This window comes from Somniosus microcephalus, chromosome 7, assembly GCF_052327205.1.
Source record: "Somniosus microcephalus isolate GS21.2 chromosome 7, FLI_Smic_1.0, whole genome shotgun sequence".
Lineage (NCBI taxonomy): Eukaryota > Metazoa > Chordata > Chondrichthyes > Squaliformes > Somniosidae > Somniosus > Somniosus microcephalus.
The window spans coordinates 240,602,956-240,615,820 of record NC_140993.1 but is presented as its reverse complement, the minus strand read 5'-3'; the positions used below and the strand labels follow the sequence as shown (position 1 = coordinate 240,615,820).

Below are 12,865 nucleotides of genomic sequence, written 5' to 3'. Positions count from 1 at the left end.
AATTTGAATTGCAAATTTAAATTTACAGCAGAAATGGGTACCCTACCCCCTCAAAGTTTACAGCATGAATTCAAATAGTTCTACAATAAAATGGGTGGTTTCAAAGACCCAGGGCCCCAAGGCAACATTTTACCAATAAAATTCTGATCTATAAACACACTGTTAGACCAAGAAAGGGGAAAACTATCAAAGGAGCTCGTATTGGGAAGAGATGGTTGCTTCAGGTGAGCTGAATGCGGACTGTTTTTTAATTGCACTTTAAATATGATTTATTTAAACCTCTTTACATCAGTGTAAATTAATGCAAAGAAAATAAAAGACTGACAGAAACAGTGCAGGTTAGGTTGTTTATCAAGATGGTGTTAGCTGGGGGAGGGGAAGGACCAGAGGAGAGGAGAGAGAATGATGTTGAATGTAAAAGTGTGTGGAATCTTCATCTTTTGCTCTACAAATGATGTGCTTTCAGATCCCTGATTCAGGAGCTGAAGATCTTCCTCCTACTGATGAACCAGATGCAAGTCAGATCTTTGCAGTGCCAGTCAGTATCCGTCCTGTCCTAAACAACTACAAAGTGGAGGTACAGTGTATAGTGCAGCCAACATGAGGCTTGTCGAACTATTGCACTCTCTCCGTCTTTATGTTTTATCGGGTTTGCTGTCAGAATGAGGGCGCCTTCGACTCTGTTTAGAAAAGAACACTTATTATGTATTTTTTTTCTTGTAAATGATCCCCCATCTTTAGTCTGCCTGATCCCAATACTTCTGCTGAGGAGATGCAGATAGCTCTACCAAAACTGCAGTTTAGAATCCCAGTAGCTAGTCACCAACAGGCACCGGGGACAATCCAGGGGTGACTCTCCCCTCCAATTTCCTCTGGCTCCTGAAGGGCAACACAGAAGCCTCCGCACAGTACAACCCCATTCAGTGATGCTCAGAGCGGGAGGAAAGCAGAGCATGGCACTGAACCAATAAAGAAAGAAAGAACTTGTACTCGTATAGCGCTTTTCATGAACTCAGGACATCCCAAAGTGCTTCCCAGCTAGTAAATAACTTTTCAAGTGTAGTCTCTGTCGTTTATTAGGCAAACGTGGCAGCCAGTTAGTGCACAGCAAGGTCCCACAAACAGCATTGAGGTATATGATCAAATAATCTGTTTTTGGTGAAGTGGCTGAGGAATAAATATTGGCAAGGATACTCAGAAAATCCTACTGCTCTATTAGTGCTATAACACTCAGCAACAGCCCTCCCCATGATACTATCATCATCTTACATGATCCAGTTCCTCCTGTATCTCAGAATGCACATCCTCGCGTTCTTTAGAGCTACAGCTCTCCATCTTCCACGTTCGTTTGAATCTGAATCTAATGCTCACATTTTAAATGTCAAAGTTGGCTTCTGTTTATTTTGAAATGTAATTTTCTGCAGGTGTTTTTTTGGGGTCTTCGTGAGCTCAAACGAGTGCAGCTCCTTACTGTGGATCGACCTCAGGTTTTCATTGAATGCTCAGGGAAAAGCATCAAATCTTCTGTCATCCAGTGTTACAAGAAAAATCCTAACTTTGCAGTTCAAGTAGACTCGTTCACAGTAGTAAGTAGACAACCATTGAATTAATCACATACACTTTTGCTGCCAGCTACGGGAGCATTGCTGGGCTACCCCAGAAATTCTACCCATTACTCCTTGCTGAAGTCCAGCAGAAGCCATGCCAGCTGAGAGCAGGCATGACTTCCAAACTGGGCTTCATAAAGACCCCGGACATTTTAAGAAGGAAAGGTAATTCATCCTCGTGCAGTTGTTTAAAATTGTAGCATTACCTCTTCAGCCAACTAAGGGGCTATGGCTCCCTCATCAGAGTGGCAGGGTACTACTGTGATTTTCTGCTGGACAGTTGTGGTGGGCACCTTTGTCCTGCGTCTACAGATATGGGCCATTTGCCCTGACTATTTAAATGACCTCGTCTCTGATGTTGGTACAGGGTTACCTCCAGGGCACAGTAGCAGATGGAAGTCCCGCCAGGCCACACTGCCAAGGGCGAAGCAGGGACCCTGAAATGTTGGGCCCTCTCTCTATAAACTTGCTTACCCACAGTCCCCTTCATGCTGATTAGAACAAAGGACCACAATGAGCAATTAAAGCAACAAATTGTGTCACTATCTTCAGTTTATTTGAGGGGGGGGAAGGAGGAATTTTCTGGATATGTTTCCCCCTTTCTTTTCTGCCCTTTTGTTATCTGGCCTCGTGTTGTGGAAGCCAAGAGAAAAGACACGGCTCCTTGCTACCAGGGCCTCACCTATGATCTCTGTAGCTGGCTGCCAGGAAGCACCAGGCGCTGCCTAGGCCATTCTTTGCTGTGAGAGGCCACGGCCTCCACTCGCCATCTTCCCATTCTGATTGGGAGTGGAGTGGCACAAGTGCCGAACCTGCATCTATCACTGCGCCATCTCGTCCTCACTAGCTTCACTTCTTTGACACATTGGGGTCGATATAAACCTGCCCATGTGGGCGGGAGAGGGTCGGTGTGGCGGGCGGGGGGCGTGGGGGATTAAAATTAAATAGACAGCAAAACGCGACCCCAACCAGGCGCGTACGCACCTGCTGCCATTTTTATGTTTGCGAGGCGGGCGTGTGTCCTGTCTTGTAGGTTCATATTAATATTTAAATCAGGCTCCCACAGGAATGAACACCCACACCCACAGCGCAATCAGGAGCCTGATTTAAATTTAACGGCTGCCAGTTGGGTTCCCAGGACTTGGGGAAACCCGGCAGTGAAATGGAGACGGGAGCAACCGCCTGCAGAAGGTTACGTGCTTTTTCGAGCACTCCTGGTGAGCCAGCAGGAGCAGGTGTTCTCTCCATGGCCCCTTAAGCAAACCCTCTGCCGATCGCGGCCTCTCCTCGCTGCTGCGTGTGGGCAACAGCCCGCCCCAACCCCCGATCTTTCTCTCACCCTCGATTGCTGGGCTCCGAACACCCCCCCTCCACCACCCCCACTTCCTCCACCAACCCTCAATCTTTCCCTCTTGCTGGGGCCTGTCCCTGCATCCTTCTACCGCAGGCTTTCCCGCCCGGTATCCGGCCAGCCTCTCAATCTGGCTGGCTACCAGGTGGGAAACGGAATTTTAAAATGTTAATGAGGTCCTGCCGTTAAATTCCAGGATCACCCTGCCCTCCTCTCCCCCCCGCACCCCCGCTACCATGGTCCCCAGCTCCCTCCCCGTAAATATCAGGGCCATTGTATTTCACAGCTACAACATTTATGCATTGTGAAAAATGGTAATGTAAAAGAAAGATTTTGCTGTTTATTTTGATAGGAATTACCTGAGAACGAACACCTGCACCCACCACTCTGTATCTCTGTTGTCGACTGGAGAGCATTTGGCCGCAGCACTCTTGTTGGGACACACACAGTCAACTCACTGAAGCAGTACATATACAAGCCTTCTGAACGTCGTCGATCAGCACTTAACCAGACAGGAGACGTAACTGGTGAGAATCCCTGGATATTTCAAAAGCTCCTCTTAAATCAGCTGAAATGTTAACTGGGGGCAGCGATCCCCGGTTCTGTGATGAGTGAGCATTTTAATAGAATTTTGGTGGGATATTTTTGGCTCCAACCATTCTTTGGGTGTCAGCCTTGGATCATTGGTAGCATTCTTGCCTCTGAGTCAGAAGTTTTTGGGTTCAAGCGCCACTCCAGAGACTTGAGCACAAAAATCTAGGCTGGCACTTCAGTGCAGTGCTGAGGGAGAGCTGCACTGTCGGAGGTGCCTTTTTTCGGATGAGATGTTAAACCGAGGCCCTGTCTGCCCTCTCAGGTGGATGTAAAAGATCCCGCAGCACTATTCAAAGAAGAGTAGGGGAGTTCTCCCAACATTTCTGGCCAGCATTTATCCCTCAATCAACAGCTAAAAATGGATGATCTGGTCATTTATTTCATTGCTATTAGTGAGACCTTGCTGTGCACAAATTGGCTACCACCTTTCCCACATTACAACTAGTGGAGTGACTTCCCTTCAAAAATAGTTCATTGGTGGTCAAGCGCTTTCGGACATCCTGAGGTTGTGAAAGACTTTATATAAATGCAAGTTTTTTCTTTCTTTCTTTACCTGGTCATTGTAACTCCATTTTATGTCTCAAAAATTTAAATTTGATTTGGTGAGTTCAGTGTAATATACTTGCATGAACCTCGCGTGCTGGAGCATAATATTGGGTAGATTATTTATAGAATATTTTCATGGTTGACTGACGCGGAGGTAATTATCTCTGTATAATGTACACTCATTAATATATTCAGGTAGCAATGGCACAACACTGAGCGAGTATTTGGGTTATAGGAGGGAGCGTTATGTAAGGGGTCAGTTACTCGATGCTAAATGTAACCCAAAACACAACCTGACATCCCTGACTACCAGGAGCTGATGGAAATTAGGTTTCTCACTTTTTTTCTCTTTTATCATCTTTATACATTGTACCTTTTATTTCTATTTGCCTTAATATTCTTTTGTCCATTTTCTTTTCTCTTTCATTTTGACTTTCAGCTTTTCCTTATTTTTATTCCTATTTTCTTTACACATGTTTTGTTTCATTTTGTTTATTTCATTTTTCTTTCCTTTCTATGTTATTTTAATTTCTTCCATCTTCATTTCCTCTTTTGGGGGAAGATTTTTCTCTTCAGTGTGTTTCTTCATCTCATTCTTTCTGGTGTGTTATTTTTACTGGTCAAAATTCATTAGATCCTGAGGCTGATTCATAAAAATAGCAACCTGCATATGGTTTAATATTGAAGATATTTGAACAGAACACAAAGGAAAACGAAGGCTTACATTTATATAGCACCTTACACAATCTCAGACTGTTCCTAAGCACTTCATAGCCAATTAATTACTCTTTGGAATGTAGCCACGGTTGTTTTCATAGGCAAACGTGGCAGTCAATTTGCACAAAGCAAGGTCCCGCAAAAGGCATTGAGATGAAAGATAGTTACTCTGCTTTGGTGTGGTGTTGGTTAAGGGATGAATATTGGCCAGGACACTGAGCGAGAATTGCACAGAATTTACAGCACAGAAACAGGCCATTCGCCCCATCTATGCTGGTGTTTATGCGCCACACAAGACTCCTCCCACCCTACTTCATCTATCCCGATTCAGCATACCCTTATATACCTTCCTCCCTCATGTACTTATCTAGCTTCCCCTTAAGTGCATCTCTGCTATTCATCTCAACTAGTCCATGTGGTAGCACATTCCACATTCTAACCACTCTCCGGGCAAATAAGTGAGTTCCTTACTGGATTTATTAGTGACTATCTTGTAGGAATGTCTAGTTCCTATCCAAAGACTGAGGTCCACTCAGGCGCTTAAACAAAACGAAGTTCAATGGAAACTAACAGGTTTAAACAAGTAACTGCAGGAGAACATCGAGTGTAGGTCTATTCAGTTCGGAGGCTCCACGAGGACTGCTGGCTGGTCCCGTGGTTGACATCATGATGTCATCACGTTCTTCCCGCCAGTGGAGGATCACGTGATGTACGGCGTGACGTCGTCGCGTTTACCCACGCTGTTAAAGTAATCATGCTCTATACAAGTAAACAGTACAAATAAAGATACAGACTCAGGCTGTAGCTAACATGTTGTTAAAGGGAATTATATACAAACGGTCTGAGTCCTTTAGTGGCTCCGCCACATGCGCCCCCCCAGAATTGTCTTTAACAGCAAAAGTGAGACGGCGAGGAGGCCTGACAAGCCTGTCCGAGCGACTTCTGTAACCCTGAAGTGGAAGCTGATGGCCGGTGGTCGAGCTGTCGGGCGGTTGTGGTGGAGCTGGCACGGCGACTGTGGGCGGTCGGCCCCGTTTTGGCGGTTGAGCGATTTCGACTGGGCTGTCCAGGTCTAAGTGCGCCGGCTTCAGCCGGTCCACCGATATGTGGTCCGGTTTACCTCCGATATCGACCGAAAAGGATTTGTCTCCCGGCTCTATGACGCGGAAGGGACCAGTGTAAGGAGGCTTGAGCGGGTCCCGGTGAGTGTCTTGGCGGATAAACATGTACTCGGCGCTTTTCAGCTCAGTTGGGACGTGGGAGCTCTGTAAGCCGTGATGTGACGTAGGCACTGGAGCGAAACATCTGGCCGCTGCCTGGTGGCTGATGAGTTGCTGGGATGCGGACCATGGCTCTGTTGGAGACGGGAGGAAATCCCCTGGTACTCGTAGAGGTTGGCCACATACAAGTTCCGCCGAGGAGGATTGTAAATCTTCTTTGGGCGCCGTACGAAGACCCAAACGGACCCAGGGAAGTCTGTCCACCCATCCCGCGCCTTGAAGACTGGCCCGCAGAGCGGCTTTGAGCGACCTGTGGAATCACTCGCACAGGCCGTTCGCCTGTGGATAATAGGCGGCGGTGTGATGTAGTTTGGTGCCGAGCCCCTGAGCCACAGCGTTCCAAGCTCAGAGGAAAATTGCAGTCCACAATCGGAAGAGATGTCCGCCGGTACGCCGAAACGAGCAACCCAAGAGGAGATGAAAGCTCTGGCCACGTCTGCCGAAGTGGTGGAAACCAAAGGAACTGCCTCTGGCCATCTAGTGGTGCAGTCTACCATTGTGAGGATGTGTGTAAAACCTTGATAAGGTGGAAGCGGCCCCACGAGGTCCACATTCACGTGGTCGAATCGACGCTCCGGAACAGCGAAGGTGGCCAATGGAGCTTTTACATGGCGCTGTACCTTGGCCTTTTGGCAGGCCACGCAGGTGTTGGCCCAGTCGCGGACATCCAGGTGCATACCCCTCCAGACGAATTTTGATGACATCAGCCTTTGCAAGGCCCTCATGCCAGGGTGTGACAAACCATATATGGCGTCGAAGACCTTTCGGCGCCAGGCGACTGGAACTATAGGGCGGGGAACTCCCATGGAGACATCGCAAAGTAGCGTGGTGCCTGCAGCATGGAATTTGACGTCGGCCGCTTGGAAGCTAGAGGGGCTGGTCCTGTATGCTTGGACCTCCGGGTCCAAGGCTTGATCCGTAGCCATGAGGGCATAGTCGATTCCGAGCTGGACTGCGTGCACAGTCGCGCGGGAGAGACAATCCGCCACCAGGTTATCTTTGCCTGACACATGCTGAATGTCCATGGTGAATTCTGAAATGAACGTCAGGTGACGTTGTTGCCGAGCTGACCACGGTTCAGCGGTCTTGGCCATAGCGTACGTTAGTGGCTTGTGGTCCACGTAAGCCGTGAATGGACGTCCCTCTAGTAAGAACCGGAAATGGCGGATGGCTAGGAAAAGGGCCAGCAACTCCCGGTCAAAAGTGCTGTACTTTCTTTCGTTTCGCCGTAGTTGACGGCTGAAAAACGCAAGCGGTTGCCACGTCCCATTCACCCACTGTTCCTGCACTGCGCCGATTGCGTAGTCCGACACGACGGTGGTAAGGGCAATGGTGGCACCTGGAAGCGGGTGCGCCAGCATGGTTGCGTTGGCCAAGGCGCCTTTGGTGTCGACGAACGTCCGGTCCATCTCGGCCGTCCAGCTGATCGGATCCTTACCGGACTTGGCCTTGAGGGCCTCGTACAAGGGCTGCATAAGTAGAGCCGCCTTAGGGACGAACCGATGATAAAAATTTACCATCCCGAGGAACTCGTGTAGGGCCTTGACGGTCTGCGGGCGCAGGAAAGATGTAACCGCCTCGACCTTCATCTGTAAGGGAATTGCGCCGTCTGATATAATGCGGTGGCCCAAGAAATCAATCCGCTGCAAGCCGAACTGGCACTTGGCCGGGTTGATAATCAAACCGTGTTGACTGAGGCGTGTGAAGAGGGTACGCAAATGGCGGAAGTGCTCCTCTTTGCTAGGGCTGGCGATGAGGATGTCGTTGAGGTAGATGAAGAGGAATTTTAGGTCCTGAAGCACGGAGTCCATTAAGCGCTGGAAAGCCTGTGCAGCGTTCTTTAAGCCAAACGGCATCCGCAGAAATTCGAATAGGCTGAATGGAGTGATGACTGCGGTTTTCAGGACGTCTTGCGGGTGCACGGGGACCTGGTGGTAACCGCGGACGAGGTCGACTTTCGAAAAAAAGGTATTTCCTGCCAAATAGGCCGAGAAACCTTGGATATGCGGGATCGGGTACTGATCAGGAGTAGTGGCGTCATTCAGGCGTCGGTAGTCGCCGCATGGCCGCCATCCGCCGCCGGGTTTTGGAACAATGTGGAGAGGTGAAGACCAGGGACTATTCGACCGGCGAATAATCCCCAGCCGCTCCATCGTGTCGAACTCCGCTTTCGCAGCCGCGAGCTTGCCAGGTTCGAGTCACCGGGCCTGTGCGTAAACCGGGGGGCCGGTGGTGGTGATGTGATGTTCCACACCATGTTTAGTAGCCGAGGAGGAGAAAGTGGACCTGGTCAGATCTGGGAACTCTCCGAGGAGCCGAGTGAAGTCGTCTGGAGGTGGGAACGCACAGAAGACAGTGCGCGGCACGGCATTACCGCGGTGGCATGGGATGGAGTGGAACGTGGCCGCATTGATCAACCGGCGGTGCCTGACATCGACCAGGAGGCCGTTGGCACACAAAAAATCCGCCCCAAGGATGGCCTGCGTGACTTTGGCCATGATGAATTCCCAGTGGAAACGCTGGCCGCTGAAACACACCTGGACCCGCCGCCTTCCGAAGGTCCGAACGGCTGCGCCATTAACCGCTGCGAGGGCGGGGCCGTGGCCCCCAGCTGGTATATCGAGATTCGACGCAGGTAGGATGCTACACTGCGCCCCGGTGTCGCAAAGGAAACGTCGACCAGAAAGGGAGTCGGTGATGAAGAGAAGCTTCCCTGAGTCTCCGATGGCCATCGCAGCCGCGGGGCACTCGTTAGACCCGGTCCTCTTTCGCCAGGGTGTCTGTAGATGTTTTTTTTTGGTGTGAAAAACTGCAGGGAGGGCGGCAGCATCTGGCTTTCGCGCCAAAACGGGCGTGGTAAAAGCACAACCCCGCTGATTGAGGAGCTGGAGCAGCGTCTGTGGGGGAGGGGCACCTCGTGGCCGCACAGTGCTGTTGTGTCACCACGAAGATCTTGTCCGCTTCAGCAGCAAGCTCCGCGCAGTCTGTGACTTCGGACCTGGCTAGGGCAGCCTGAACTTGCTCCGGGAGTAGGCTGAGGAATAGCTCCCTGAAGAGGAAGCATTCCGGCTCGGACCCGAGGAGCGTGAGCATCTGGCTCATGAGTTCGGACGGCTTGGAGTCCCCAAGGCCGGGCATAGCGAGCAGCCGGCGAGCGCGCTCTGACTTCGTGAGCCCGAAGACCTGCAGTAACCGCACCTTTAAGGTGTCATACTTGCGATCAGTAGGCGGACTACCGAGTAGGCTGACGATCCGCGAGGCTGTGGCGCTGTCGAGGGCGGAGACCACGTAATAATAACGGGTCTGATCCGCAACAATGTCCCTGATGGCGAACTGGGCTTCAGCCTGGATGAACCACGCGGCTGGTTGTTGCTCCCAGAACTGCGGTAGCTTCAAGGTAACGGCGTTCGTTTCCATGTTGATTATCTTCTGCGAAAACCGTTCGCAAAAGTCGGGGTCACCAATGTAGGAATGTCTAGTTCCTATCCAAAGACTGAGGTCCACTCAGGCGCTTAAACAAAATGAAGTTTAATGGAAACTAACAGGTTTAAACAAGTAACTGCAGGAGAACATCGAGTGTAGGTCTATTCAGTTCGGAGGCTCCACGAGGACTGCTGGCTGGTCCTGTGGTTGACGTCATGACGTCATCACGTTCTTCCCGCCAGTGGAGGATCACGTGATGTACGGCGTGACGTCATGGCGTTTACCCGCGCTGTTAAAGTAATCACGCTCTATACAAGTAAACAGTACAAATAAAGATACAGACTCAGGCTGTAGATAACATGTTGTTAAAGGGATTTATATACAAACGGTCTGAGTCCTTTAGTGGCTCCGCCACAATCTTATATTTAAGACCCCTAGTTTTGGTCTCCCCTACAAGTGGGGACATCTTCTCTATATCTACCTTATCAAACCCTTTCAGAATCTTAAAAACCTCTATTAAATCACCCCTGAGCCTTCTCTTTTCCAGAGAAAAGAGGCCCAGAGCTCCTTATTCTTTTTCAAATATGTGCCATGGAGCTTTTTTTACATCCACCTGAACATGCAGACAAATGTCTCATTCAAAAGACGGCATCTCTAACCATGCAGCACCCCATCAGAACTTCACTGAAGTGTCAGGCTAGATTATGTGCTCAAGTCCTAGAGTACAGATTGAACCAAAGGCAAGAGCATTCCAAATAAGCCAAGCTCACACACTGACCTGAATTTTAATGGGGAGGCGGGTTGGTAGCGGGGGGCTCGGAAGTGGCTGGGAAACCCGGGATAACCTGGGGAAGCTGCAACATAGGACTACATGCATGCTAAACAGCGAAATCAGCATGCTATAGACAGAGCTAAGCGATCCCACAATCAAGGATCAGATCGAAGCTCTGCAGTCCTGACACATCCAGTCGTGAATGATGGTGGACAATTAAACAACTAACAGGAGGAGGAGGAGGAGGAGGAGGCTCCATGAATATCCCCATCCACAATGATGGCGGAGCCCAGTATGTGAGTGCAAAAGACAAGGCTGAAGCGTTTGCAACCGTCTTCAGCCAGAAGTGCCGAGTGGATGATCCATATCGGCATCCTCCTGAGGTCCCCACCATCACAGAAGCCAGTCTTCAGCCAATTTGATTCACTCCACGCGATATCAAGAAGCGGCTGAGTGCATTTGACACAGCAAAGGCTATGGGCCCCAACAACATCCCGGCTATCGTGCAGAAGATTTGTGCTGCAGAACTAGCTGTGCCTCTAGCCAAGCTGTTCCAGTACAGCTACAACACTGGCATCTACCCGACAATGTGGAAAACTGACCAGGTATGTCCAGTACACAAAAAGCAGGACAAAGCCAATCTGGCCAATTACCGCCCCATCAGTCTACTCTCAATCATCAGCAGAGTGATGGAAGGTGTTGTCGACAGTGCTATCAAGCGGCACTTACTCATCAATAACCTGCTCATCGACGCTCAGTTCGAGTTCCACCCGGACCACTCGGTGCCAGACCTCATTACAGCCTTGGTCCAAACATGCACAAAAGAGCTGAATTCCAGAGGTGAGGTAAGATTGACTGCCCTAGACATCAAGGCAGCATTTGACCGAGTGTGGCATCAAGGAGCCCTCGTAAAATTGAAGTCAATGGAAATCAGTGGGAAAACTCTCCACTAGCTGGAGTCATACCTAGCACAAAGGAAGATGGTTGTGGTTGTTAAAGGTCAATCATCTCAGCCCCAGGACATCACTGCAGGAGTTCCTCAGGGCAGTGTCCTAGGCCCAATCATCTTCAGCTGCTTCATCAATGACCTTCTCTCCATCATAAGGTCAGAAGTGGGAATGTTCACTGACGATTGCAGAGTGTTCAGTTCCATTCGCAACTCCTCAGATAATGAAGCAGTCCATGCCTGCATGCAGCAAGACCTGGACAACATTCAGGCTTGGGCCGATAAGTGGCAAGTAACAGTCGCACCACACAAGTGCCAGTCAATGACTACCTCCAACAAGAGAGAGTATAACCACCGCCCCTTGACATTCAACGGTATTACCATCACCGAATCCCCCACCATCAACATCCTGGGGGTCACCATTCACCAGACACTTAACTGGACCAGCCACATAAATATTGTGGCTATAAGAGCGGATCAGAGGCTAGGCATTCTGCGCCGAGTATCTCACCTCCTGACTCCCCAAAGCTTTTCCACCATCTATAAGGCACAAGTAAGGAGTGTGATGGAATACTCTCCATTTGCCTGGATGAGTGCAGCTCCAACAACCTTCAAGAAGCTCGACACCATCTAGGACAAAGCAGCCCGCTTGATTGGTACCCCATCCACTACCTTAAACATTCACTCCCTCCACCATCGGTGCACCATGGTTGCAGTGCGTACCATCTACAAGATGCACTGCAGTAACTCGCCAAGGCTTCTTCGACAGCACCTCCCAAACCCGCGACCTCTACATCCTAGAAGGACAAGGGCAGCAGGCGCATGGGAACACCACCGCCTCCAAGTTCCCCTCCAAGTCACACACCATCCTGACTTGGAAATAACTCGCCGTTCCTTCATCATTGCTGGGTCAAAATCCTGGAACTCCCTTCCTAACAGCACTGTGGGAGTACCTTCACCACACGGACTGCAGCGGTTCAAGAAGGAGGCTCACCACCAGCTTCTCAAGGACAATTAGGGATGGGCAATAAATGCTGGCTCTGCCAGCGATGCCCACATCCCATGAACGAATAAAAAAAAATTTGCTGGCAGGTTTCATGAAGCGTGCAAAAGCCGACCAGCCACTGTTATATTTAGAATGGAGATTAAATCTGAGACATGCCAGCCTCATTCTAATATTTAAATTGACGACCTGCCTCCTGGCAACGGGTTGATCGCCCGCCCCCATCCCACCTCTGTTAAAACCGGAAGTGGGCGGGTTGGAGGCTGGTTCTGGTCCGGATTTAGATTTTTAACACTAACTTCCCACACGACCCCTTCCCACCTTTTTTTTTTGGTTAAAACTCCCCTCACTGTGATCTTATGTTATGAGTCAGAAACAGAACAGGGACTTGGATGTGGTCCAAATAAAAAGCTGTTGAAGACCTTCCGTTGTGCTTGGATACATTAGTCTGGGCTTTTGAGAGACTCTAGATCTAACTGTGCATATACAAATTTATTGGGTTCAGACTTTGGAAAGTCAGAGCAAAGTGAACTTAAGTGTTGAATCACTGGACAAACAAAGTCACCATTGTACCTGAGATGTCTTGATATATACAGCAATATTTCAGCATAAGTAAAAGGTCAGCT

The 12,865-nt window shown here is 49.6% G+C and overlaps 2 protein-coding genes across 2 annotated transcripts in view; one reads left to right on the top strand and one right to left on the bottom strand.

The window, feature by feature from the left end:
• The window catches only part of LOC147115177 (fer-1-like protein 6), a 904,394-nt gene that overhangs the window by 201,485 nt on the left and 690,044 nt on the right, over nucleotides 1-12,865 (bottom strand). The window lies entirely within an intron of this gene.
• Nucleotides 1-12,865, top strand: part of LOC147115183 (fer-1-like protein 6) — a gene marked incomplete at its 5' end in the record, with an annotated part of 214,587 nt that overhangs the window by 100,447 nt on the left and 101,275 nt on the right. Inside the window, 3 exons of the mRNA XM_085993912.1 lie at nucleotides 467-577; nucleotides 1,425-1,586; nucleotides 3,311-3,485. Of these exons, the coding sequence (XP_085850038.1) occupies nucleotides 467-577; nucleotides 1,425-1,586; nucleotides 3,311-3,485 (448 nt within the window). The remainder of the gene's footprint in view (nucleotides 1-466; nucleotides 578-1,424; nucleotides 1,587-3,310; nucleotides 3,486-12,865) is intronic.